Source organism: Odontesthes bonariensis, chromosome 8 (genome assembly GCF_027942865.1).
Source record: "Odontesthes bonariensis isolate fOdoBon6 chromosome 8, fOdoBon6.hap1, whole genome shotgun sequence".
NCBI classification, from domain to species: domain Eukaryota; kingdom Metazoa; phylum Chordata; class Actinopteri; order Atheriniformes; family Atherinopsidae; genus Odontesthes; species Odontesthes bonariensis.
The window spans coordinates 26,049,318-26,076,885 of record NC_134513.1 but is presented as its reverse complement, the minus strand read 5'-3'; the positions used below and the strand labels follow the sequence as shown (position 1 = coordinate 26,076,885).

At 41.0% G+C, this 27,568-nt stretch overlaps 1 protein-coding gene across 1 annotated transcript in view; it reads left to right on the top strand.

Moving 5' to 3' along the window:
- LOC142385515 (NLR family CARD domain-containing protein 3-like) overlaps nt 1-23,842 on the top strand; it is a 56,440-nt gene extending 32,598 nt beyond the window's left edge. The window contains exons 10-15 of the mRNA XM_075472127.1: nt 6,737-6,910; nt 14,202-14,375; nt 21,488-21,661; nt 21,805-21,978; nt 22,122-22,295; nt 22,442-23,842. Coding sequence (XP_075328242.1) covers nt 6,737-6,910; nt 14,202-14,375; nt 21,488-21,661; nt 21,805-21,978; nt 22,122-22,295; nt 22,442-22,463 — 892 coding nt within the window. The 3' untranslated portion in view covers nt 22,464-23,842. The remainder of the gene's footprint in view (nt 1-6,736; nt 6,911-14,201; nt 14,376-21,487; nt 21,662-21,804; nt 21,979-22,121; nt 22,296-22,441) is intronic.
- Nucleotides 23,843-27,568: the final 3,726 nt, after the last annotated feature.

Here is a 27,568-nt window from a genome sequence, read left to right as displayed (position 1 = left end):
TGTTGCCGGAAGATATAGGCTCTCCGGGGTTAGCAGGGGGTCACGAGTGACGTTGTTGGTATAAACACTCGACCTGCGCATGCGCGAGATGTATTATTCAGTGCTTGAAAGCACCGCCTCTGGCGGTCATCCAGGATTCATAGAACCGTAGTTACATACGTAACTTTCGTTCTGTTCCCCTGCTGGCTGTATGGGAGCTGTTCCCAGCTGTTTTATTCAGTAAGAGCTCAGAGTTGCTGTGAGCAGCATGTGAGTGAATGCAGGCTGAGAAACAGCAGATAAGAAACATGAAGCTTCATCAGTTTCTCTGAGGAACAAAAAACCAGATTCATAGTGAAAAAAAATGCAGCAGAAGTTTATTTCAGTTTGAATATAAAGTTCATTCTTCTTTCATAGTGTTTTTATTTCCACTTTAGTCTCATTTCTTCATATTTGAGATGTTTTCTGTTTTCAGATTCCCAAACTTTCTGTCAGATTCTGAACTTTTTTCCACCTTCTGATCCGTTTTTTCACTTTCAAACTTTTGGACTTTAGGACGTCAGCTGACAGGGGTGTTAAATCCTGACTGACAGAATAACAGAGGAGGCTTAAGAGACCCCCATCATGCTGCCTTCAGGGACTGTGGGAACTGCAATCCTTTCTTAGACACCTCCTCCACACTAAATTTCCATGAGTGCTGGTGAAAATAACCTGCAGCACTGACACACTTTGTTAATGTCAGCTTTTTCTGTCAGCACTCAGCACAAATCACAGTTGCTCATCGTACATGATGGACAGCAGCTTGTTCAGAGTCCTTTTCTCTGCATCTGATTTTAAGGACTCCAGGGGCCTCATGTACAAAGACTTGCGGGGATTTCCTACTGAAACATGGCGTACGCTCAAACCCAAATGCCCTCCAACGTCGGATGTACGAATCTGTGCGCACGCATTAATCCAAATACATTTCGTTTGGACATCCCAATCAACGTGGAATTGAGCGCACATGTCGGAGCACCCGACTCCTCCCTGTCCACGCCCCTACTTAAATACGCAAATCATATTTAAACGAGCCCTGCACCTGCGATTCCCCTCTGTGTACGGTCAGAAAATAAAGAAAAAAGAATGAATAAGACGGGAAAAAAGAAGAACTTCACGGAAAGCGAGATGTCGGTGCTACTTTCTGAAGTGAAGGCCCGCAAAAATGTGTTCTTTGGCACGCTGTCCTCCGGCAAACACAAGAGGAGTGGGTGGGAGAGCCTGAGGCTGTCAATGCTGGGGGGTCTGAGAAGCCACACAAGCAGAGGTGAAGAAGAAGTGGTCCAACATTAAGGTGGATGTGAAGCGGAGACTGGCTGCGCACCGCTGCAGTGTGGCCAAAACAGGCGGGTGGGGGGGGGGGGGGGACCGACTCTGTTTGAACAGAGAGTCGGGGCAACTATGGGTGACACTGCTCTCTCTGGGGTGGTGGGAGCTCATGTGGGCGACTCTGATTACCCCCAAGCTAAATACCGATGTTTTTGTATAACTTACAACAGCGTGTTCATACAGTAACGTGCAGAAGTGCGCCGGGGAAAAGTCGAGGCTGATTAAGACATTTCACACTTTACGCACGGGGTTATTAACATTTGCCCACAGAGACGAGGGGCTTGTTAGAAAGATCTTAAACTGAAGTTTAACCAGCAAAAAACAGCAAGGAACTAACTTTAACCACCGACTAATATATATAATATAATAATGATGCTGTGAAGACGGGATAGAAGTTGGGGGCGCACACACTCAATGCGCGTCACGGGGAATAATATTAGGACAATTACAAGAATGAAGTTACTCACCAAGAAGCGACCCATCGCGCACAGTGCCACCCTGTAAGTCTGTTTACAACGATGCTGTTACTCAGAATGTATGAATCGTGCGTTGAACCAGGGCACCTCACCACAATGTTGGTTAATTGCATTTACGCATCACATATGATCTGATGAAAATATGTATGAAAATACATATGATGAATGAAAATGTTCCCTGTTAACATACAAATGCATCATGTGATGGCGCTTTTATAGCAATGTGTGCGCAGTCGATAGCTCCGATTACAAAACCGGCTCTCGCTTCAAATTGAGCTTTAATGTTGGCCAGTTGGGAATTTGATATACGTGGCTGAGATGCGGATAATTCTGTCCCACGCGGCTGGCATGGCTCGGCTCAGGGTAGACTGGCACAGTCCCAATCGGTTGGCCAGCTCCCTCTGGAATGCCCCGGTTGCTATAGGAACCCCAGTGTGCACATCACCTGTGGGCACAGGCAGCGCATGGCTCCTCGCTGTGTTGCGCTCCAACGCCGGCCGCAGCTCTGCGCACAGTTCCAGGAGGACTTCCCTCAAAACGGCTAATGAGTAATCAGTCGCCATCATGTGCCAGCTAATCCTCTCTGTTGTAGTGAACACACGCTCTCTTCGAATTGCACCATTTGCAAAGTCTTCTAATACTGCTAAAGCAGCCATTGTTTTTAATGGTATGCATTGCACCACTTTGCGCTGCTTTTATATCCACTCGTGTAAATGGAGACACATGGGTGTATTAATTGTTTATCAGTATTAATTTTTCATCTATCTCAAATGTGCACATCACTGTCTGAGGACTAATTGTTTTCACATTTATTTATTATAACAGTTTCCCAGCATCACCTTAGGTGTCGCCAAAGAATCAGCAGCTGCAGAAAAGTGCGTACGCCAGCCCTGAAGCTGCCGTGAGGCACCGCACAATTCCACGGTCTTTTCATTCTTGATACATCTGATCGTTGACGTGAAAAGGTGCGTACGCCACTATTTTGTGCGTATGCACGCTTTGTACATGAGGCCCCAGCTCTGCAGCAGCCACAGAGCCAGCTTTCCTCAGCAGCCTGTCCAGTCTGCTGACATCTCTCCTCTTAAAGTTGCCTCCCAGCACACCACGGCATATAAGAGAAGGCCAGCCACTAAAACATGAAGAATAACAGAAAAGAGAAGATTTGATATCAAATCAAAGTTAGCTTCAAACTAAAATCATCTCTCTTTTAGTTCTTGTGTTTTAGTGTAAATGATTTAGTGATGCGTGGAAATATCCAAATATTCAGTGTTTCCACATGTCTGAATTAATCTTCCCTTACATCTTTTTCAACTGCCAAAGCAATTCTTTTCTCACTTTCAGAGACTGAAGCAGAGCTGTTCCTTAGAAAAATCATCCTGGTAAAAAAACATTTTTTTTAAGTCATAAAAGGAGAGAAAACACTTTAGATCAGAAGTAAAAATGGAGCAGCTGAAATGTAGCTTTGACTCACCTTTCTGGGTCCATCTAAGAGATCTTTGATCAGTAAAGTTTGTAAAGCTGGATGAAGATTAAACTGCAACCCAAACTGACAGATCTGCTGGTTCTGCTGCTCATTTGAACATGACAAATGTGCAGAGTTCAGTCACTTTAACTACAATGACTCAGTCTCCTTTGGGTTTTAGCCTTCACCCAGTAATTAGTGACAGACTGGAGGAAATGGCAAAGCACTGACTCAGCACTTTCTTCTAAACATGAAGGATGAAAAATCACCAAAGTTGAGAGGATCACATGCTAAAAGAATCCATAAAAAAGTGTGCAGAAACCAGAGTGGAATTCAGAATTACACCAAAGAAGAAGAAGCTGTTTGATTTGTGTTTAAAAATGTAAAAATCCAGAAGTAACAGATGTGCAGCAGAGCCCTGCCAGCACAGAGAGATGGTGCCACCTCTTCAGAGGGCTGTGCTACAAGGACAGATTGATGGCTTACCGAGGACTGTTGGGCCTAAAGTCAGTCAGAGTTTTCAGTGTCAGATCACCATGGTAACAGGTGGTGATCATGACCTGCTCTGAAGCAGGTTCTGTTCAACATTTCATCTGAAGTTCCGAACAGAAAGGCTCCACCCATTCACTGATGAATTTCCAGATGTCCCAGATTAAAAAGATAAACACAGTAAATCATTTAAATGTGGTCAGGCAGAAGTGATGCATTGTTGTTTATTTCTGACATTAAAACCAAACTCAAAAATTGTTCTGATCAATGTTAAAAATGTCAGATTGTCAGCCATAACTGACAGAAAATCCATGATTCAGCTGCACAATAACAGGTCAGAGTGCAGCAAGTTGAGTCAGTACTGAGGAAGTTTGACCTTTTTAATCATCCCATTTAACCAGAATGGAATAATGTTTTCATTAGATTTCATTTTCCAGAAAAGTTTGATTTTTTTTTTTTTTTTTTTTTTTCTCTAAAATGTGACAGAAATAACTTGACAGTGTTTCACGGACCAACGTCAAATGTTGACTTTAATGTAGAAAGAGTCATAAAAGGGAGAGAACCATGTTCACCATAAGCCATGGTTACACTATCAGGCCACTGGAAGCTCGTCCAACTTTCAACCCAGTGCTTTATTGTAGCCCAGGGACTAAAGCTCCAAGTTATAGACCTCTTTTTGCATTTTAACCGTGTGGCAACTAGTTCTGAAGTAAACCCACCCACCCAGTTAGCTGACGACACCACCGCTGTAGGACAAACGATGACGAGCCGGCCAACAGGGAGGAGGTCCAGCACCTGACCCACCGGTGTCTCCACAACAATCTGGGCCTAAACACATCCAAGAATAAGGAACTTATTGTGGATTTTAGGAGATCCAAGAAGTCCATGCTCCCCTCCCTCCATCAGGGGAGAAGAAGTCAAGAGGGTGGAGAGCTTTAAGTTCCTCGGAGTCCACATCTGGGCTAACCTGACCTGGTCCACCAACATCTCCTGGCAGGTGGAAAGCAGGGCAGCGCCTTTACTTCCTCAGGGAGTTAAACCAGGCCCACCTCCCTCATCACCTGCTGGTTAACCTCTACATGACCACCATAGAGAGCATCCTGATGGTGGAGGAGGAGGTTCTAAGAAGGGATGCAGCTGATACTGAGGTGAATAGGCCAGTTATAGAGAGAAATATGGAGCGGAAAGCTAGAGTTGTGGCCTAGGGCAAATAGCAACAAAGAATGGGAGGCAGTCAATAAAGATTTGTTGATAATATTAGATAGATTAGGAGGAAATACAAGCGATAGGCTAGAGAAGATGGGATATATAATTTACTCCTATGGTGTAGAAAGATTTGGGGTGCAAGAAATAGGGTTGAAAGAGTACATTTAGTTAAGTCTAGACGGCAAAAAGAGATGGAGAAATTGGTTAAGGAGTTGATAGATCACTGCTCTATATAGGGAATTATTCACTGAGTGGTTCATTTTTTCTTTAGTGCAAGTTTCTTGTGTTTACCTTAAATCCAGTTGCAAAACATAACAATAAAATGTTTTATACAACCAGACCTATAGGAGATATGGGGATGTGCAACACCCTGATGCAAATGTACGACATTAGCTTCCTCCAGGTTAAAGCTATGGTAGGTAATCCTAGAGAGCTAGCATGAGAGCTAGCAAGATTCGAAAGTGTCCCCTCCTCTAAGCTCCCCCCACCCCCCCTTCCCATTCCGTCAGTGCTTCATCCAAAGCCGGTAGAACCGCGTGCGCACACGGAGCAGGGAGCCGACAGAGGGGGGCGTAGGCAGAAACAAGAGGCATCTGATTGGTTTTTTGTAGGCGCTCCAATCCGAGATCAGCGGCTTTTTCTCAGTCCTGCAGCTGCCACAGAGGTCTGATTATTTTCGTCCCTTTTTCTAAATACATCTTGTATAGATTTCTCTCAGGATACACGGACCATTTCACCCAGTATTACAAAATGTGTTTCTGAACAGGATTACCAACCATGTCTTTAAGGATTTTAGAGAAAAAGAAGGAAAATGTCTGTTTGGTTTGTCTTTCTTTTACTTTTGTAAAGCTGTTGTTTTGTGTTGACTCAGTTTTTGCTCTACTTCCATGTTCTGTATTCCAGTCATGTTTCTAATGAAATCAGCTCCTCTTCTGTATCTTGTTAGCTTTACTTCCTATTTTATTTGGGAGAACTTGCTTCACGTTTGTATCCGGTTCAGCTGTGCTTCTCCCTCATGTTTTCCTCCAACTCCTTATTCCATTTCTCAGTTTCCACAGAGGCTGAATGAAGGAGACATTTGTACGCTCAGCAGTTTATCAGAGAGCAGATTCTCAGATTTAAGTTGAAGAAGAACAGATCTGTAGCTTCAGCTTTGTAGCTTCAGCTTTGTAGCTTCCTGCTGGAGATGGGGGAGGTCTCCCAACCATCAGCCTCAAACTCCACTGATTCTGATAGTTAGTCAAAGCGTCCATCAGCATCCATTAATCAGCCAAACTGATCAATCAGTCCACCTCTGGATGGTTCCAACACTTTTCTAAGGCTCTGTAATGTTTGCACTGACTGAGATATTCAAACACAACAAGTCACAGTAACAAGTTCTGCTGCTGTCGACTCTTTAAAGAAGTTTGATTCCATGATTCCATTAAACATCACTGCACCATGTTTTTGTGCCTTTAACCTTCAATAAAACAGTGAACCTGATCTCCATTTCTATCAGTTTGTTCCCATTTGCTCCAAAGTTCCTCCTGACATGTTTGTTTTCTTTGAAACTTGAATCATTTGGCTGCACAACATGAGTTTGTATGGATGGAGCCACTGGTGGAGCTGGCAGAGTTTAAGAGCTGAAGTCACTCCGTCTTTATTGAAGCAGCAGCATGTTGTCATTAATATTAATGAGAGCGCTTTTTCACTTGTTCTGTTGGACTGTTTTAACCTGCATCCTGTTGGCTTCAGCTCACATGTTTTATTCTTTATTCAGATTGGAGAACTGCGGTTTGTCAGAGATCAGCTGTGCTTCTGTGGTCTCTGCTCTGAAGTCCAACCCCTCCCATCTGACAGAACTGGACCTGAGCTGGAACACCATCAGAGACTCTGCAGAGAAGGATCTGTGCAGCTTTCTGCAGAGTCCTCACTGTGGACTGAAGACTCTGAGGTCAGACACCATGTTTTAGTTGTTTGTTCAGATTAATATGATGTGAAAGTTGTGCTGGTCTTCATGGTAAAGTCTGTTTTCTTCTTCAGTGGTTTAGTTGATGAAATGATGATTCATTAAATAATGAGAAAACACACTGAATCTGTCAGACAGAAACAAATTTAGAATCAATGGCTGATGCTTCTAGAGCTCCAGAGTTGGTGAATATTTCTGTCTGAAACAATAACAACAGTTTGGAGCAGCAAAACTCCAAAAGCCCGTTAATCAGCTGATACTAACAAACTCCCCTCCAACACTGTTGGAAATTAACAATCTTTGACTTGGTTAGAAAACAGCTTTCATCACAGCAGCAGTTATCTTCAGTCAGATTCATTCATGATGACAAAATCCAGCCAAAAAGCTTCTCCCACTAATAACTGAAAGGAAATCACTTTCAGTTGAGCTTTATTTCATGAATTCTATCAATAATTCCCTCTGTTACACAATGTCAAGTCCAACTGAAAGTGATGCTGACATTTAGTGACTGTGAGGAAAATACAAAGAAGAGTTTATCAGAAGAAGAATAACATGATTGGACGATGGATGGAAGAAAAGCTGTGAGCTAACTTGTTGCTAGGTAACAGCAGATGGAAGCAGGCTGTGAGTGTGTGTGAGCAGCTTTCCATCAGGTGAGAAATGTGTGAAAACATGGAGCAGAGTCAGTGTTTGATAGCTGTGCAGCCAAAGAGAAGCTGAACAGGTGAAGTGCTGCGACCCTGTGCAGGTGAGCCCAACACAGACACAAAGGATGATCACTGAGCTGCCATGAAGGAGGGAGGCAGGGACTGCTGCATCACTGCAGATACATGCTGTTCTGTTCCCCTGCTGGCTGTGTGGGAGCTGTTCCCACCTGTTTTATTCAGTAAGAGCTCAGAGTTGCTGTGAGCAGCATGTGAGTGAATGCAGGCTGAGAAACAGCAGATAAGAAACATGAAGCTTCATCAGTTTCTCTGAGGAACAAAAAACCAGATTCAAAGTGAAAAACGTGCAGCAGACGTTTATTTCAGTTTGAATGTAAAGTTCATTCATCTTTCATAGTGTTTTTATTTCCACTTTAGTCTCATTTCTTCATATTTGAGATGTTTTCTGTTTACAGATTCAAACTTTCCGTCAGATTCTGAACTTTTTTCCACCTTCTGATCCGTTTTTTCACTTTCAAACTTTTGCTGCTGACCTGCTTTGAGAGCCAGGACGTCAGCTGACAGGGGGGTTAAATCCTGACTGCCAGAATACCTGACTGATTCTGATAGTTAGTCAAAGCGTCCATCAGCATCCATTAATCAGCCAAACTGATCAATCAGTCCACCTCTGGATGGTTCCAACACTTTTCTAAGGCTCTGTAATGTTTGCACTGACTGAGATATTCAAACACAACAAGTCACAGTAACAAGTTCTGCTGCTGTCGACTCTTTAAAGAAGTTTGATTCCATGATTCCATTAAACATCACTGCACCATGTTTTTGTGCCTTTAACCTTCAATAAAACAGTGAACCTGATCTCCATTTCTATCAGTTTGTTCCCATTTGCTCCAAAGTTCCTCCTGACATGTTTGTTTTCTTTGAAACTTGAATCATTTGGCTGCACAACATGAGTTTGTATGGATGGAGCCACTGGTGGAGCTGGCAGAGTTTAAGAGCTGAAGTCACTCCGTCTTTATTGGAGCAGCAGCATGTTGTCATTAATATTAATGAGAGCTCTTTTTCACTTGTTCTGTTGGACTGTTTTAACCTGCATCCTGTTGGCTTCAGCTCACATGTTTTATTCTTTATTCAGATTGAGGAACTGCAGGTTGTCAGAGATCAGCTGTGCTTCTGTGGTCTCTGCTCTGAAGTCCAACCCCTCCCATCTGACAGAACTGGACCTGAGTCTGAACATCATCAGTGACTCTGCAGCGAAGGAGCTGTGCAGCTTTCTGCAGAGTCCTCACTGTGGACTGAAGACTCTGAGGTCAGACACCATGTTTTAGTTGTTTGTTCAGATTAATATGATGTGAAAGTTGTGCTGGTCTTCATGGTAAAGTCTGTTTTCTTCTTCAGTGGTTTAGTTGATGAAATGATGATTCATTAAATAATGAGAAAACACAGTGAATCTGTCAGACAGAAACAAATTTAGAATCACTGGCTGATGCTTCTAGAGCTCCAGAGTTGGTGAATATTTCTGTCTGAAACAACAACAACAGTTTGGAGCAGCAAAACCCCAAAAGCCCGTTAATCAGCTGATACTAACAAACTCCCCTCCAACACTGTTGCAAATTAACAATCTTTGACTTGGTTAGAAAGCAGCTTTCATCACAGCAGCAGTTATCTTCAGTCAGATTCATTCATGATGACAAAATCCAGCCAAAAAGCTTCTCCCACTAATAATTTAAAGTAAATCATTTTCAGTTTGGACCTTTTTGCTCCACTTAATTTATTTAAATGATGAATTAGCTAAAAGTAGAAAAGTCCTGGGGCGGTCGGTGGCGTAGTGGGTTGAGCAGCCGCCCCATGTAGAGGCTACAGTCCTCGCTGCAGCTGGCCCCGGTTCGACTCCCGCACCGACCTGCCCTGTGCTGCATGTCTTTCCCCTCTCTCTGCCCCCTGCTTCCTGTCTCTCTCCAACTGTCCTATCATCAAAGGCATAAAAAGCCCCAAAAATACTTTTTGTAGAAAATTCCTGCAGCAAAAAGGGTTTTTTGCAATACCTCCAAATTTATAACAACGGCAAGTTTATAGGCCAGACAGAGAGAATGCCAAGCTACCACCAAACCACCAAGTTCCTTTTTATTCTTTATTAGAAATTCCGTTTCCATGTGGGACTGAATGTGAAGCTGAATGAAAATGATAGCATTCAGCTTTGGTAGCAGACATTGAGATTTCTCCCACTGGGTCTCCAGTGGAACGTGGTGGAGCAGCACAGATGTTGGCCTTCAGGCTCCAGTCACCCACCCTCCGTCCCTCTCAATTTCTTTTCTCAAATCAATCTCTTCAACCTCACATCTAATAATAAGAAACTTAAAGTGTTTCATGAAAGCAACATATTTCTGTTTCTAAGGCAACGCTTTAGTCCAAATTCTGATTGTTTTCAGCACAAAATCATCCTTCTTCATCCACTGACATTGAACAATGTGTTCTTCTCTCTGGTTTGTATCAGAACATTCCAAGAAAAACAAGGTATCAGGAGGAGGGAAAAGGCATTATTCCTTCTTTTTTTGTCTTAAAAGAAGACAACTGTAAGTGTGCAAGGTATTTTCATACAAAGTAACTGACTCTAAAGACACAAAAGCTGGTGTAACACCCTCCCCATTATCATCAATGACCCTAAGAGGGAGGAGCAGAGACGGGTGGGCCAGAGGAGTGTGAGGTGAGGACAGAGAACAGGGAAAAGAATGATCTTTATTCATTTAAAATGCTCTCATATTTTCTTTAAAACTGAATCTAGTATCACCAGATCGAGGCAGTTTATAACTGAAGATTACTAAGTGTTTCAACACCTCGGTGTTCACATTGAAGGCATCAAGCTTATTCATGTTGTTTTTTCTGCATAACTCTCAAATTCTAATGGATATAGATACATATTTGCTGTACAAAGCTTTATTGAAAACTTTAAAAATTCACTATTCAGAAAAATGTGACACCCGTTCAGCTAATTGTGTTGTGCAGTTTCAAGTCAACGTGTATTTTAATCTGGCAACAACTGGCCTCTAAAGATGGTTCTGGATTGAGAATATTGTCATAGAGCTGTTTGTTCCCCCATTTTACAACATAATCAGGCACCCATTTTTACCTCTGACCCTCTCCAGTCCATCAGGACTTAACTGAGGGGTTCAGTGGGAACTGACTTTCATTCCACCTTAATTATTCCAAATGTAACTGCATCAAATTATGAGAGAATTTATAAAACTGTCATTAACCGTGTTGAGTTGGTTCCTTTTTGGGGGTTTCAGCTAAAGTGGTTTCAGTGCTTCCAGAATGTTCCCTAAATAAAACCTTACTTGGATTTTCAGAAGTGAACTTGAATTTATTTCCATACTTTTAAAGATGTAATCAGAAGATCTCAGACAGTTTGCAGATCTCTAAGTATTCATTTCACCACGTAAGCACAGAACATTATCAGAAAGTATAAGAGAATCCCACAAAAGTTAAAGAAATTCATTCTAATTGTAATATTTTTCATTTATTTCTTCAAACAAACACAAAAACTGAATAAAAAAAGAAAATATGGAGAAATCAAAATAAAATGAAGAAATAAATGATTTGGAGGGATTAAATAGATCAACATTGCAAAGGAAACTAATACAGGAATAATAAATCAAAATTAGAAAATTAAATACATTCTAATTGTAAAAATGTATTCAATTCAAAACTGAGTCACAAAGTAAATAAATAGCAAGATTAACACAATTAAACCAACAAACAATAGAATTAAGGCAGAAAAATGACATTCTTTATCTTAGTTTAGGCACAAATTCTGTTTTTTCTTATTATTTTAGTTGAATTTATCATCTTACAAACTAATTTATTGAACTATTCATATATTTTGTATATATTTCAGATTATGGCTGTTTCAGTCCTCCATAGAGGAGAGCCCAGAAGTAACAAGTGATCACCTTTTTTTTTTTTTTTTTCCAATAACACCGTTAACCCATAGTCTCTAATGTTCACTGTTACGGCCCGGCTCCTGAACATAAAATGGAGACGAACAAAAGGGGTTAAACAAGCTGTTCATTGTTAAAACCCAGCCCGCATTAACTCTCAGCACACACATCAAGCAGCATGAGTGTTGGGAGTCCACACGGTAAACAGGAGACTCTGGGGTCAGTTCCCTGCCTGTAAATATAGTATCATTTCTATGTAAAATCTATAAAATGTCTTTTTGTTTCCTACATTTCAATTTTGAAAATCAGAAAAATCTGAAAATTAAAATCTGAAACTGAAGGAAAAAGAATTCAAACACGAAAAAACACATAAAATAAGATTTGAAATGAAAATGCATCAAATAATCTACAATCAAATAACATCAGAGTAAAATCATCTGTTTTAACTTTGAATGAAATTTCTTTTTAAAGAATAAGACTTGACTTTCAGTTTCAACTGATGGAAAACTCATATAGCGACCCAGTTAACCCTTTAGGCGCCAAGATTGTTTTTTGAAAATACTGGATTTTGACATTAATATTTCAAAAGCTGGTGGCTGAAAGGGGGTGAAAGATAGATGCCTACTGTACATTAGAAAAATGTTGCCCATGATCCATAGTTTATGTGGGGTATGAAATTATTGATCTAATTTGCATATTATGACGTCATCAGATGGCAGCCATTTTGAATCTCATTATGTTCAGGAAATATTGGAATTGAGTGATTATGAACTTGTTTTTTTAAAACTTTTTTTTTCTTTTTGTCTATTTATCATCATCTATAATGATCAGGGAACAGGAAAGCAACAATAAAACAGAATAATGTAGTAAAATATTACTATATCATCATTACCATATAGTAGGAAAACACATGCGAAAAGTTCCCTATATTTTTTCAGGAAATGGTGGATATTGACTTGATGTTTGAACTTATTTTCTTTTACCATCATTCATAAGGAGGAAACCAACAATAAAACAGGATAAAGTGGTAAAATACTGTCATCATTAGGCTACCATAGGGTAGGAAAACACATGCAAGAAGTGGAAGACATTGAATTGATTTTTTTTTTTTTTTAACCTGTTTAACCTTATTCAAAATGATCAGGAATGAGGAATACAATAATAAAACAAGTGGTAAAATGTCAGGATCATTGCGCTGGCGGATAGGCAAAGCGCCGCGGCACCGGGGGCTGGATGGAGAGAGCGCATGCTAAAGATACCAGACCCACTTCTCCCACCCCTGATTCCTCGACCAACACCTCTACGGACACTGCGACCGCGTTCCCCACTACCACCCACTCCATTGAGGCTGGATAACGGCAGCGAATGAGTTGGAGTGTGTGTGTGTGCTTGGAGAACAGCCTCGCTTCGCATGCCGGCACCATTGCCTTCGGAAGTTTCACCGTGGGAAGCATGAGTGCTCGTCCGATCCTCCTCCTCATGAGGTAAAAACTCTCCTTCGGAGTCGGAATCGGCAAATAGCATGCTCAATACTTCCGCACGGTTCAACTTCTTACAAGCCATGGTGTTAAAAACTCACTAATAGTTCGCTGACAATAAAAATTCGACTCACACGTCTCTACAGAAAAGCTCTGAAAAACTGCTTCCGTCTGAGCTCGCGCGGCTTTTTTGCACTGCCTTATAAAGACACTGTGAACGACAAAATGACTACAAAATGACATGAACTTGGTCTTGTTTGAAAGGGTAACATGTTTGCCAACTAGTGGTAGGAGGACTGAACACCTTATAGCCCGTTTAGTTTATCTACAGACTGTTTTGTTTATGCTGACGTCATGTCGCAATTCTGCGACTTTGGCGGTTAGAGGGTTAAACTCCATGTAGAAACAGCTTTGGTAGCGAGCATCTGTACTGATCTGCTCTTTAGTCCAGTGTTTGGATTTCCTGAAGATGAGTCTCTAAGCTGAGCTGCTGCCTGCTGTGTTTCTGTCTGCTTCTACATCATGTGACTCTGATGGAAGCTGTGATGTTTAAAGACTGAATGGAAACACTGAACTTAACACTCTGACTCCTCCTTGACTTCAGCTTTGTAGCTTCCTGCTGGAGATGGGGGAGGTCTCCCAACCATCAGCCTCAAACTCCACTGATTCTGATAGTTAGTCAAAGCGTCCATCAGCATCCATTAATCAGCCAAACTGATCAATCAGTCCACCTCTGGATGGTTCCAACACTTTTCTAAGGCTCTGTAATGTTTGGACTGACTGAGATATTCAAACACAACAAGTCACAGTAACAAGTTCTGCTGCTGTCGACTCTTTAAAGAAGTTTGATTCCATGATTCCATTAAACATCACTGCACCATGTTTTTGTGCCTTTAACCTTCAATAAAACAGTGAACCTGATCTCCATTTCTATCAGTTTGTTCCCATTTGCTCCAAAGTTCCTCCTGACATGTTTGTTTTCTTTGAAACTTGAATCATTTGGCTGCACAACATGAGTTTGTATGGATGGAGCCACTGGTGGAGCTGGCAGAGTTTAAGAGCTGAAGTCACTCCGTCTTTATTGAAGCAGCAGCATGTTGTCATTAATATTAATGAGAGCTCTTTTTCACTTGTTCTGTTGGACTGTTGTAACCTGCATCCTGTTGGCTTCAGCTCACATGTTTTATTCTTTATTCAGATTGGAGTTCTGCAGTTTGTCAGAGATCAGCTGTGCTTCTGTGGTCTCTGCTCTGAAGTCCAACCCCTCCCATCTGACAGAACTGGACCTGAGTCTGAATACCATCAGTGACTCTGCAGCGAAGGAGCTGTGCAGCTTTCTGCAGAGTCCTCACTGTGGACTGAAGACTCTGAGGTCAGACACCATGTTTTAGTTGTTTGTTCAGATTAATATGATGTGAAAGTTGTGCTGGTCTTCATGGTAAAGTCTGTTTTCTTCTTCAGTGGTTTAGTTGATGAAATGATGATTCATTAAATAATGAGAAAACACAGTGAATCTGTCAGACAGAAACAAATCTAGAATCACTGGCTGATGCTTCTAGAGCTCCAGAGTTGGTGAATATTTCTGGCTGAAACAACAACAACAGTTTGGAGCAGCAAAACTCCAAAAGCCCGTTAATCAGCTGATACTAACAAACTCCCCTCCAACACTGTTGGAAATGAACAATCTTTGACTTGGTTAGAAAGCAGCTTTCATCACAGCAGCAGTTATCTTCAGTCAGATTCATTCATGATGACAAAATCCAGCCAAAAAGCTTCTCCCACTGATAACTGAAAGGAAATCACTTTCAGTTGAGCTTTATTTCATGAATTCTATCAATAATTCCCTCTGTTACACAATGTCAAGTCCAACTGAAAGTGATGCTGACATTTAGTGACTGTGAGGAAAACACAAAGAAGAGTTTATCAGAAGAAGAATAACATGATTGGACGATGGATGGAAGAAAAGCTGTGAGCTAACTTGTTGCTAGGTAACAGCAGATGGAAGGAGGCTGTGAGTGTGTGTGAGCAGCTTTCCATCAGGTGAGAAATGTGTGAAAACATGGAGCAGAGTCAGTGTTTGATAGCTGTGCAGCCAAAGAGAAGCTGAACAGGTGAAGTGCTGCGACCCTGTGCAGGTGAGCCCAACACAGACACAAAGGATGATCACTGAGCTGCCATGAAGGAGGGAGGCAGGGACTGCTGCATCACTGCAGATACATGCTGTTCTGTTCCCCTGCTGGCTGTGTGGGAGCTGTTCCCACCTGTTTTATTCAGTAAGAGCTCAGAGTTGCTGTGAGCAGCATGTGAGTGAATGCAGGCTGAGAAACAGCAGATAAGAAACATGAAGCTTCATCAGTTTCTCTGAGGAACAAAAAACCAGATTCAAAGTGAAAAAAGTGCAGCAGACGTTTATTTCAGTTTGAATGTAAAGTTCATTCTTCTTTCATAGTGTTTTTATTTCCACTTTAGTCTCATTTCTTCATATTTGAGATGTTTTCTGTTTTCAGATTCACACTTCCTGTCAGATTCTGAACTTTTTTCCACCTTCTGACCCGTTTTTCCACTTTCAAACTTTTGCTGCTGACCTGCTTTGAGAGCCAGGACGTCAGCTGACAGGGGGGTTAAATCCTGACTGCCAGAATACCTGACTGATTCTGATAGTTAGTCAAAGCGTCCATCAGCATCCATTAATCAGCCAAACTGATCAATCAGTCCACCTCTGGATGGTTCCAACACTTTTCTAAGGCTCTGTAATGTTTGGACTGACTGAGATATTCAAACACAACAAGTCACAGTAACAAGTTCTGCTGCTGTCGACTCTTTAAAGAAGTTTGATTCCATGATTCCATTAAACATCACTGCACCATGTTTTTGTGCCTTTAACCTTCAATAAAACAGTGAACCTGATCTCCATTTCTATCAGTTTGTTCCCATTTGCTCCAAAGTTCCTCCTGACATGTTTGTTTTCTTTGAAACTTGAATCATTTGGCTGCACAACATGAGTTTGTATGGATGGAGCCACTGGTGGAGCTGGCAGAGTTTAAGAGCTGAAGTCACTCCGTCTTTATTGAAGCAGCAGCATGTTGTCATTAATATTAATGAGAGCTCTTTTTCACTTGTTCTGTTGGACTGTTTTAACCTGCATCCTGTTGGCTTCAGCTCACATGTTTTATTCTTTATTCAGATTGAGGGGCTGCAGGTTGTCAGAGATCAGCTGTGCTTCTGTGGTCTCTGCTCTGAAGTCCAACCCCTCCCATCTGACACAACTGGACCTGAGCTGGAACACCATCAGTGACTCTGCAGCGAAGGAGCTGTGCAGCTTTCTGCAGAGTCCTCACTGTGGACTGAAGACTCTGAGGTCAGACACCATGTTTTAGTTGTTTGTTCAGATTAATATGATGTGAAAGTTGTGCTGGTCTTCATGGTAAAGTCTGTTTTCTTCTTCAGTGGTTTAGTTGATGAAATGATGATTCATTAAATAATGAGAAAACACAGTGAATCTGTCAGACAGAAACAAATCTAGAATCACTGGCTGATGCTTCTAGAGCTCCAGAGTTGATGAATATTTCTGGCTGAAACAATAACAACAGTTTGGAGCAGCAAAACTCCAAAAGCCCGTTAATCAGCTGATACTAACAAACTCCCCTCCAACACTGTTGCAAATGAACACTCTTTGACTTGGTTAGAAAACAGCTTTCATCACAGCAGCAGTTATCTTCAGTCAGATTCATTCATGATGACAAAATCCAGCCAAAAAGCTTCTCCCACTAATAATTTAAAGTAAATCATTTTCAGTTTGGACCTTTTTGCTCCACTTAATTTATTTAAATGATGAATTAGCTAAAAGTAGAAAAGTCCTGGGGCGGTCGGTGGCGTAGTGGGTTGAGCAGCCGCCCCATGTAGAGGCTACAGTCCTCGCTGCAGCTGGCCCCGGTTCGACTCCCGCACCGACCTGCCCTGTGCTGCATGTCTTTCCCCTCTCTCTGCCCCCTGCTTCCTGTCTCTCTCCAACTGTCCTATCATTAAAGGCATAAAAAGCCCCAAAAATACTTTTTGTAGAAAATTCCTGCAGCAAAAAGGGTTTTTTGCAATACCTCCAAATTTATAACAACGGCAAGTTTATAGGCCAGACAGAGAGAATGCCAAGCTACCACCAAACCACCAAGTTCCTTTTTATTCTTTATTAGAAATTCCGTTTCCATGTGGGACTGAATGTGAAGCTGAATGAAAATGATAGCATTCAGCTTTGGTAGCAGACATTGAGATTTCTCCCACTGGGTCTCCAGTGGAACGTGGTGGAGCAGCACAGATGTTGGCCTTCAGGCTCCAGTCACCCACCCTCCGTCCCTCTCAATTTCTTTTCTCAAATCAATCTCTTCAACCTCACATCTAATAATAAGAAACTTAAAGTGTTTCATGAAAGCAACATATTTCTGTTTCTAAGGCAACGCTTTAGTCCAAATTCTGATTGTTTTCAGCACAAAATCATCCTTCTTCATCCACTGACATTGAACAATGTGTTCTTCTCTCTGGTTTGTATCAGAACATTCCAAGAAAAACAAGGTATCAGGAGGAGGGAAAAGGCATTATTCCTTCTTTTTTTGTCTTAAAAGAAGACAACTGTAAGTGTGCAAGGTATTTTCATACAAAGTAACTGACTCTAAAGACACAAAAGCTGGTGTAACACCCTCCCCATTATCATCAATGACCCTAAGAGGGAGGAGCAGAGACGGGTGGGCCAGAGGAGTGTGAGGTGAGGACAGAGAACAGGGAAAAGAATGATCTTTATTCATTTAAAATGCTCTCATATTTCCTTTAAAACTGAATCTAGTATCACCAGATCGAGGCAGTTTATAACTGAAGATTACTAAGTGTTTCAACACCTCGGTGTTCACATTGAAGGCATCTAGCTTATTCATGTTGTTTTTTCTGCATAACTCTCAAATTCTAATGGATATAGATACATATTTGCTGTACAAAGCTTTATTGAAAACTTTAAAAATTCACTATTCAGAAAAATGTGACACCCGTTCAGCCAATTGTGTTGTGCAGTTTCAAGTCAACGTGTATTTTAATCTGGCAACAACTGGCCTCTAAAGATGGTTCTGGATTGAGAATATTGTCATAGAGCTGTTTGTTCCCCCATTTTACAACATAATCAGGCACCCATTTTTACCTCTGACCCTCTCCAGTCCATCAGGACTTAACTGAGGGGTTCAGTGGGAACTGACTTTCATTCCACCTTAATTATTCCAAATGTAACTGCATCAAATTATGAGAGAATTTATAAAACTGTCATTAACCGTGTTGAGTTGGTTCCTTTTTGGGGGTTTCAGCTAAAGTGGTTTCAGTGCTTCCAGAATGTTCCCTAAATAGAACCTTACTTGGATTTTCAGAAGTGAACTTGAATTTATTTCCATACTTTTAAAGATGTAATCAGAAGATCTCAGACAGTTTGCAGATCTCTAAGTATTCATTTCACCACGTAAGCACAGAACATTATCAGAAAGTATAAGAGAATCCCACAAAAGTTAAAGAAATTCATTCTAATTGTAATATTTTTCATTTATTTCTTCAAACAAACACAAAAACTGAATTAAAAAAGAAAATATGGAGAAATCAAAATAAAATGAAGAAATAAATGATTTGGAGGGATTCAATAGATCAACATTGCAAAGGAAACTAATACAGGAATAATAAATCAAAATTAGAAAATTAAATACATTCTAATTGTAAAAATGTATTCAATTCAAAACTGAGTCACAAAGTAAATAAATAGCAAGATTAACACAATTAAACCAACAAACAATAGAATTAAGGCAGAAAAATGACATTCTTTATCTTAGTTTAGGCACAAATTCTGTTTTTTCTTATTATTTTACTTGAATTTATCATCTTACAAACTAATTTATCGAACTATTCATATATTTTGTATATATTTCAGATTATGGCTGTTTCAGTCCTCCATAGAGGAGAGCCCAGAAGTCACAAGTGATCACCTTTTTTTTTTTTTTTTTTCCAATAACACCGTTAACCCATAGTCTCTAATGTTCACTGTTACGGCCCGGCTCCTGAACATAAAATGGAGACGAACAAAAGGGGTTAAACAAGTTGTTCATTGTTAAAACCCAGCCCGCGTTAACTCTCAGCACACACATCAAGCAGCATGAGTGTTGGGAGTCCACACGGTAAACAGGAGACTCTGGGGTCAGTTCCCTGCCTGTAAATATAGTATCATTTCTATGTAAAATCTATAAAATGTCTTTTTGTTTCCTACATTTCAATTTTGAAAATCAGAAAAATCTGAAAATTAAAATCTGAAACTGAAGGAAAAAGAATTCAAACACGAAAAAACACATAAAATAAGATTTGAAATGAAAATGCATCAAATAATCTACAACCAAATAACATCAGAGTAAAATCATCTGTTTTAACTTTGAATGAAATTTCTTTTTAAAGAATAAGACTTGACTTTCAGTTTCAACTGATGGAAAACTCATATATCGGCCCAGTTAACCCTTTAGGCGCCAAGATTGTTTTTTGAAAATACTGGATTTTGACATTAATATTTCAAAAGCTGGTGGCTGAAAGGGGGTTAAAGATAGATGCCTACTGTACATTAGAAAAATGTTGCCCATGATCCATAGTTTATGTGGGGTATGAAATTATTGATCTAATTTGCATATTATGACGTCATCAGATGGCAGCCATTTTGAATCTCATTATGTTCAGGAAATATTGGAATTGAGTGATTATGAACTTGTTTTTTTAAAACTTTTTTTTTCTTTTTGTCTATTTATCATCATCTATAATGATCAGGGAACAGGAAAGCAACAATAAAACAGAATAATGTAGTAAAATATTACTATATCATCATTACCATATAGTAGGAAAACACATGCGAAAAGTTCCCTATATTTTTTCAGGAAATGGTGGATATTGACTTGATGTTTGAACTTATTTTCATTTTTTTGTCTTTTACCATCATTCATAAGGAGGAAACCAACAATAAAACAGGAGAAAGTGGTAAAATACTGTCATCATTAGGCTACCATAGGGTAGGAAAACACATGCAAGAAGTGGAAGACATTGAATTGATTTTTTTTTTTTTTAACCTGTTTAACCTTATTCAAAATGATCAGGAATGAGGAATACAATAATAAAACAAGTGGTAAAATGTCAGGATCATTGCGCTGGCGGATAGGCGCGCCGCGGCACCGGGGGCTGGATAGAGAGAGCGCATGCTAAAGATACCAGACCCACTTCTCCCACCCCTGATTCCTCGACCAACACCTCTACGGACACTGCGACCGCGTTCCCCACTACCACCCACTCCATTGAGGCTGGATAACGGCAGCGAATGAGTTGGAGTGTGTGTGTGTGCTTGGAGAACAGCCTCGCTTCGCATGCCGGCACCATTGCCTTCGGAAGTTTCACGGTGGGAAGCATGAGAATCAGAAAAATCTGAAAATTAAAATCTGAAACTGAAGGAAAAAGAATTCAAACACGAAAAAACACATAAAATAAGATTTGAAATTAAAAATGCATCAAATAATCTACAACCAAATAACATAGAAGTAAAATCATCTGTTTTAACTTTGAATGAAATTTCTTTTTAAAGAATAAGACTTGACTTTCAGTTTCAACTGATGGAAAACTCATATATCGGCCCAGTTAAACTCCATGTAGAAACAGCTTTGGTAGCGAGCATCTGTACTGATCTGCTCGTTAGTCCAGTGTTTGGATTTCCTGAAGATAAGTCTCTAAGCTGAGCTGCTGCCGGCTGTGTTTCTGTCTGCTTCTACATCATGTGACTCTGATGGAAGCTGGGATGTTTAAAGACTGAATGGAAACACTGAACTTAACACTCTGACTCCTCCTTGACTTCAGCTTTGTAGCTTCCTGCTGGAGATGGGGGAGGTCTCCCAACCATCAGCCTCAAACTCCACTGATTCTGATAGTTAGTCAAAGCGTCCATCAGCATCCATTAATCAGCCAAACTGATCAATCAGTCCACCTCTGGTTGGTTCCAACACTTTTCTAAGGCTCTGTAATGTTTGGACTGACTGAGATATTCAAACACAACAAGTCACAGTAACAAGTTCTGCTGCTGTCGACTCTTTAAAGAAGTTTGATTCCATGATTCCATTAAACATCACTGCATCATGTTTTTGGGCCTTTAACCTTCAATAAAACAGTGAACCTGATCTCCATTTCTATCAGTTTGTTCCCATTTGCTCCAAAGTTCCTCCTGACATGTTTGTTTTCTTTGAAACTTGAATCATTTGGCTGCACAACATGAGTTTGTATGGATGGAGCCACTGGTGGAGCTGGCAGAGTTTAAGAGCTGAAGTCACTCCGTCTTTATTGGAGCAGCAGCATGTTGTCATTAATATTAATGAGAGCTCTTTTTCACTTGTTCTGTTGGACTGTTTTAACCTGCATCCTGTTGGCTTCAGCTCACATGTTTTATTCTTTATTCAGATTGTGGGACTGCAGGTTGTCAAAGATCAGCTGTGCTTCTGTGGTCTCTGCTCTGAAGTCCAACCCCTCCCATCTGACAGAACTGGACCTGACCTACAACACCATCAGTGACTCTGCAGCGAAGGAGCTGTGCAGCTTTCTGCAGAGTCCACACTGTGGACTGAAGACTCTGAGGTCAGACACCATGTTTTAGTTGTTTGTTCAGATTAATATGATGTGAAAGTTGTGCTGGTCTTCATGGTAAAGTCTGTTTTCTTCTTCAGTGGTTTAGTTGATGAAATGATGATTCATTAAATAATGTTTTATTCTTTATTCAGATTGAGGGGCTGCAGTTTGTCAGAGATCAGCTGTGCTTCTGTGGTCTCTGCTCTGAAGTCCAACCCCTCCCATCTGACAGAACTGGACCTGAGCTACAACAAGCTGAAGGAATCAGATGTGAAGGAGCTGTCTGATCTTGTGGAGAGTCCACACAACAAACTGCAGACTCTGAGGTCAGACACCATGTTTTAGTTGTTTGTTCAGATTAATATGATGTGAAAGTTGTGCTGGTCTTCATGGCAAAGTCTGTTTTCTTCTTCAGTGGTTTAGTTGATGAAATGATGATTCATTAAATAATGTTTTATTCTTTATTCAGATTGGTGTACTGCAGGTTGTCAGAGATCAGCCGTGCTTCTCTGGTCTCTGCTCTGAAGTCCAACCCCTCACATCTGACAGAACTGGACCTGAGTCTGAACTACCTAAAGGAATCAGATGTGAAGGAACTGTCTGATCTTGTGGAGAGTCCACACAACAAACTGCAGACTCTGAGGTCAGTAGAGGGTTGGAGGACCATGCAGCTCTCAGCTGTATTTTATTAGACTTTATTTATTATTTATTATATTTATTAAAGCTGATGACAGATGAGGATGCTCTGAAACACTCGTTTATCTCCTCTCTTCTTTCTTATCTCTACAGATGGGAGCCATCTCTTCAGTGATGGTGATGAACAGGACGATGTGAGCTGAGAGGAAGAAGCAGCAGCAGCTTGAGTGCAGAGAGACTCTGACTGGATGATGATGTATATTATGTTGATGTGTTTATATTCTGTGTTTTTCTTCCTTTGGAATAATAAAGTTAAAGTTGTTAGAAATGATCAGTAATGAAATGATCAGTAATGAAATGATCCATAAATCCAGCTGCCATCACTACCTGCAGTTCCACCTGAAATTAAAGAAAAGCCAGTGTGTAAAATCTGTCACCTGTTTTATTCTCTTTGCTTCCAGCTTGACCTGGTTACATCTCACTTTGTTTGATTCTGATGGATTTGATAAACACCCATCAGTGGAAATGAGAAGCTGTCAGTGTGATTGCCTTCTTTTATGATTTTATTGCCTTCCTGTGATTTGATGTAGCTGTACAGCACTTTGAATTGCCTTGTGTATGAATTGTGCTCTAGAAATAAAATTGCCTTGCCTTGATTCAGTCAGAGACGAGCAGCTTTAGAGACAACTAAACTGAATGAAATGTGGGGACCTGGAAGGAAGATCTTTCTCTCTTTTCACTTTGGATGTTTTCATCTGAAGGTTTTTGTACAGGCTGCAGGGATCATTTCTCCCTGTGGAGACCAGACTTCCAACACCTGCAGCAGTAGGTGGCTGAATGATGGAGTTTAACTTTCTGTATCTGCAACTCACAGCTGCTCTGTTTATTCACAGCTGAGAAATCATCTTCCTGGGGATGACCATAACCTTTATAAACATCACCATTATCTTTATTAATATCAGGAATCAGTCTGAATGTTTCTGGTTCTTTCTTCTGGTACCAGAATACATCACCATTAATGACCAACTCTCCTGCTCAGTGTTAACCGGTCCTGAATCAGCTCTGCTGCCATGGCAACCAGCGCTGTAGAGACACAGACAGACAGATGAAGTGACAGTGTTTGCTCCAGGTGGAGTTTGCTGGCTCCTGATTGGCTGGAAACACTCACCTGAACACAGACAGCACAGAGCAGCGGCTGGGAGGAAAAGCATTTTGTGCAGCGCTGCTTCCTCTGGTGAACCTGGGGAGAAGTGCCGCTCTGATGCAGCTCAGGCCAAACAAGGACGAGCTGTGAGATCAGAGCAGGGCCCCCCCGTGCTTTCTAACAGCTCCTCAGAGCTCCCATCAGCCCCTGCGGCCCACAGAGAAGTCCGCTGCTGCTGAGTGACAGCTCAGCTGAAGCTGCTGTGTGGTTTCATGCTCTTCATTTGAATCTGACGGCAGATGAAAAACAAATCGGGGTCACATGATGCACAAAGCCTAAAAAACATTCATGTTCCCACAAACACATTCAGCTTGGTGGTGAATTTAGTAACACACTCTGTTATCTGTTGTTTAACAGCTGGGATGAAAATGCACAACTACAAATCCACACAGCTCCTCAACTCTGATTGAACTCTTCAACGTGTTTGACTTCATTCAAACACATTGAACACATTTTATTTATTTTTTATTATTTTATTATATACTTATTATACACTTATTTATCCAGTGTTTTTCCTCATGGGGATCTTCCACACCGGGGACTATGCCCACTCGGTCTGTGGGGTCATTACTGTGGGGATGGCCCTGGTTCGGGGGGGCTGGGGGATCCTGCACTGCAGCCCTGGCTGTGGTGTGGATGCCGGCCTGCCCTGATCTGGGCGGTTCCCCGTGGTGGCGGCCTCTGTGGTCATTGGTGGGCTGGCTCCCGGTGTGGACAGATCCCCAAGATACCGTTACCTCACTTCAACGTCAAGCCAGATTTTAATGTTGATTTTAATGATGATTTTAATGTTGATTGTTCTTGATATTGATGTTGCTCATGTTGGGGGGGTGGTGGGGGTGGTATGTGTGCAGTGTGGTTGTCGGTGTGATGTCGTGTGTGAAATGATGCATGAATTTGATTATTGATTTTATTATGTAAAGCACTTTGTGCTGCTTTTTAGTATGAAAGGTGCTATATAAATAAAGTTTGATTTGATTCAATAATGGAGCTGAATTTCTATCGACTCATTCTTTTCCCACTCTGTCTTCTGACATGATGGATTTAGTTTGTTATGTTGTTCTTCATCGTGTTTCCATCATGCAAACAAAGTGCTGTCAGTGTTCAGCTCTCAGACAGTTCACCTTCAGTTCCACTGACACACTGATGCTGGGAATTCATTTTTATCAGTGCAGTCTGTCCTTCACTCACATGGTGGGAACCTGAGATTTCCTCTGACTCCCAAACACAACTACATTGCTGTCACTGTGCTGCTTAGTGTTCATACTGTACATATCTGAGAACATCCACAGGAAGAAACTTTATCATTTACATGTTGATTCTGTCTTTCAAAGTCAGATTTTTACTGGAATCCATGTTATACACTGTATGCTGACACGTAGAAATAATCCCATTCTGCTTGTAAGCAGCTCTTAATAGAAACAAGCATGACTACACTGTTATTACTGTATTATGTTGATGCATGAAAACAGCTGAACAACATACAATAAAGTAACATACAATAAATACATTATTACTGACCTGGACAATGATGCATTCAGGTTCAGTTATTGTTGTCCCATTTTTAATCACATATATATAAAGGATCCCTGCTTCTGTTTTCATTTACATCTCATACAGCATTCATACAACCCATGTTTGCCACCATTGCCTGGGCTCTATGAACATGTGTTGCATATTATTTACAGTTCAGATCATATAGCTGAAAAAGAGAGCAAAACAGCACACGTGATGACTGCTGGCTGAGAACAGAGCACCACTGCTTCTGAAATCACAACAAGTGATGTCATCGCTGATTATGACTTCACAGTTTTGCATGACATCACAGTGGAAACATGACATCAGAGTACATGTCATCACTGTAGTTTCTAAAAGCCTGAAAGACAAAGCGCCTGAAAAACAACACGTACTTAAAAAGTCATTTAGACAAAATGCTAAAAAACAACAAGCAGAACGAGTCAAAGCAGAATATCCTCTCCTGCACTTCTGTGGGGTGATATAGTAGATGAAGAGATTCTGGAAAATGAGTCTGAGGCTTTTTACATATTTCCCTTTGAAAGTGGCAAAGAGGAAAGTTGTGAGGAACCCGCCAACAGGCCAGAAGCTGTAACAGCGAGCTCAGAACACCATCAATCCCAGGTCTCTGCTGCTTCCAACACACCCAACAGAAAATCTGCTGTTGTTAGAGGAGCAGTCAGAGGTCTCTGCTGCTGCTGGGACTCCTCACTCAGAGGATGTCCAGCTCCTGCAGAATCATCCCCAGGCCTCTGCAGCTCAACACGGCAAGAGGAAGGTTACAGATTCAGGAAGCTATCCCACTCCCTCTGTGGGCAGCACTCAGAGGGAGGGGACTCCCTCTAAGGCAGTGGTTCTCAAACTTTTTTGGTCATTCCCCACTTTGAACAAGTGGGGATTTTCAAGCCCCACCTGCCGCCGTCGCCCCAACAAAAATATTGATAAATTACATTTCAACTCGATTGAACTAACACCAAGTAACATCATATTTTATAATGAATCAAAATCAATAACATCAAATAACACAAAGTTCAAAAAGAGAAAATAAAAGCGTTTAATTTGCAATCTGTGTAAAAAAACAAAAAAAACCCTCAAATGTATCCCTGCATTAGTGGCTGCAATGAGCCTGTTGTGCACTGCACAACTTCTCAAAACGTGGTTGCAGGCTTGAAACTGCCACTCTCAAGTCATGCTCAATGTTGAGCTGAGATCTGTGTTTTGTTTTCAGAGATGCCACAGCTGAGAAGCATGTGGTTGCATTGTGGGATTCTGTATGTAACTTTGTATGAGGCCATTTGTGCTTGACTGTTAACCGACGCGGCCTTTACCATGCGTTGCTCCTGCTGTCGATTTTCTTTTAAAGAAATCCAGTGGTTTGTTAACGTGACAGGGGTGTGTTATAGTGATGGGATACTCGAGTTTGTATGAGTCACTCACTAAAATTAATCGGGTTTTCGAGTCACTTGAATCAATCACCCAGAGTGTGCGCCACGGAATGTACAAACAAGTTCCAAACCACGTCCCAAATCATTGTGAAGAAGGCTAAAAATCCAGAAGTCTCCAAGGCGAAACATTTATTTTTCTTTCTTTCTCTCTAAATAAATTCAAATAACCCAAATAGCCAATAAATTAACATTCAGTGCGAAACAGTGCAATTGTAATAATATATAATTATATTAAAATTATAATAAAATGTATGAAACTGTGCACAAATAGAACATTTAAATAACCTAAACAATAGTGAAAAAATAATAATATTCTAACATTCAACACTGCACCATTAAAATAAGATAATTATGTACAGATTGTACAGATCTCGCTTCCTTCAAAATAAAGCCGGAAGGGAGAGGGAGCGAGGGAGCGAGCTGTGAGCTGCCTGTGAACTGTGAGTCGGGTATAAAATCATGAGTCCTGAACCGTGTGGAGCAGCGAGTTTACGAGGGAGAGCGAGTGAGCTGTGAACAGCGAGTCTTGAATCATGCGTCCTGAATCATGAGTTCTGAATCATGAGTCCTGAACTGTGCGGAGCAGAGCTGGCGAGTTTCTCGGGTATGGGAGGGGCTCTACAAGCTGGGAGGGAGCGCGAGCTGTATTAGCTCCGCTTCAGCCACAGAGCTAATACAGCAATTAGCTTTATACATTTACGCAATTGCAGTTAGAATAATAGTTGTGTGGCATGTCTCCTCTTAACAGTTAGCTAACAGTAGCAGCGGTGAGTCAGTGAACGAGTTAATGGAGACAATAACTCCCGGGCCACAAATGTATCCATGTTGCTCACAGCTACGCTACCTGCTACCTTGCTGTCCAGCCGCAATTAACAACCCGACGTCAATCATTGTTTTTGCACTTTAGTTCCAGGTTACGTTTTTCTCCCGGTCTCCCAATGCTCTCTCATAATTTTAGCTATTCATTATTACTTTGTTTGTGTGTGGGTGTTTTGTTTAGTGAATTATCTTTATTGTAAATAAAGAAAAGCATTTAAGATGGGCATAAAATTGAAAATTTCCTCCCGTTTGTCGCGCCCCACTTGCCATGTCTCCGTTCCCCACCAGTGGGGTGCG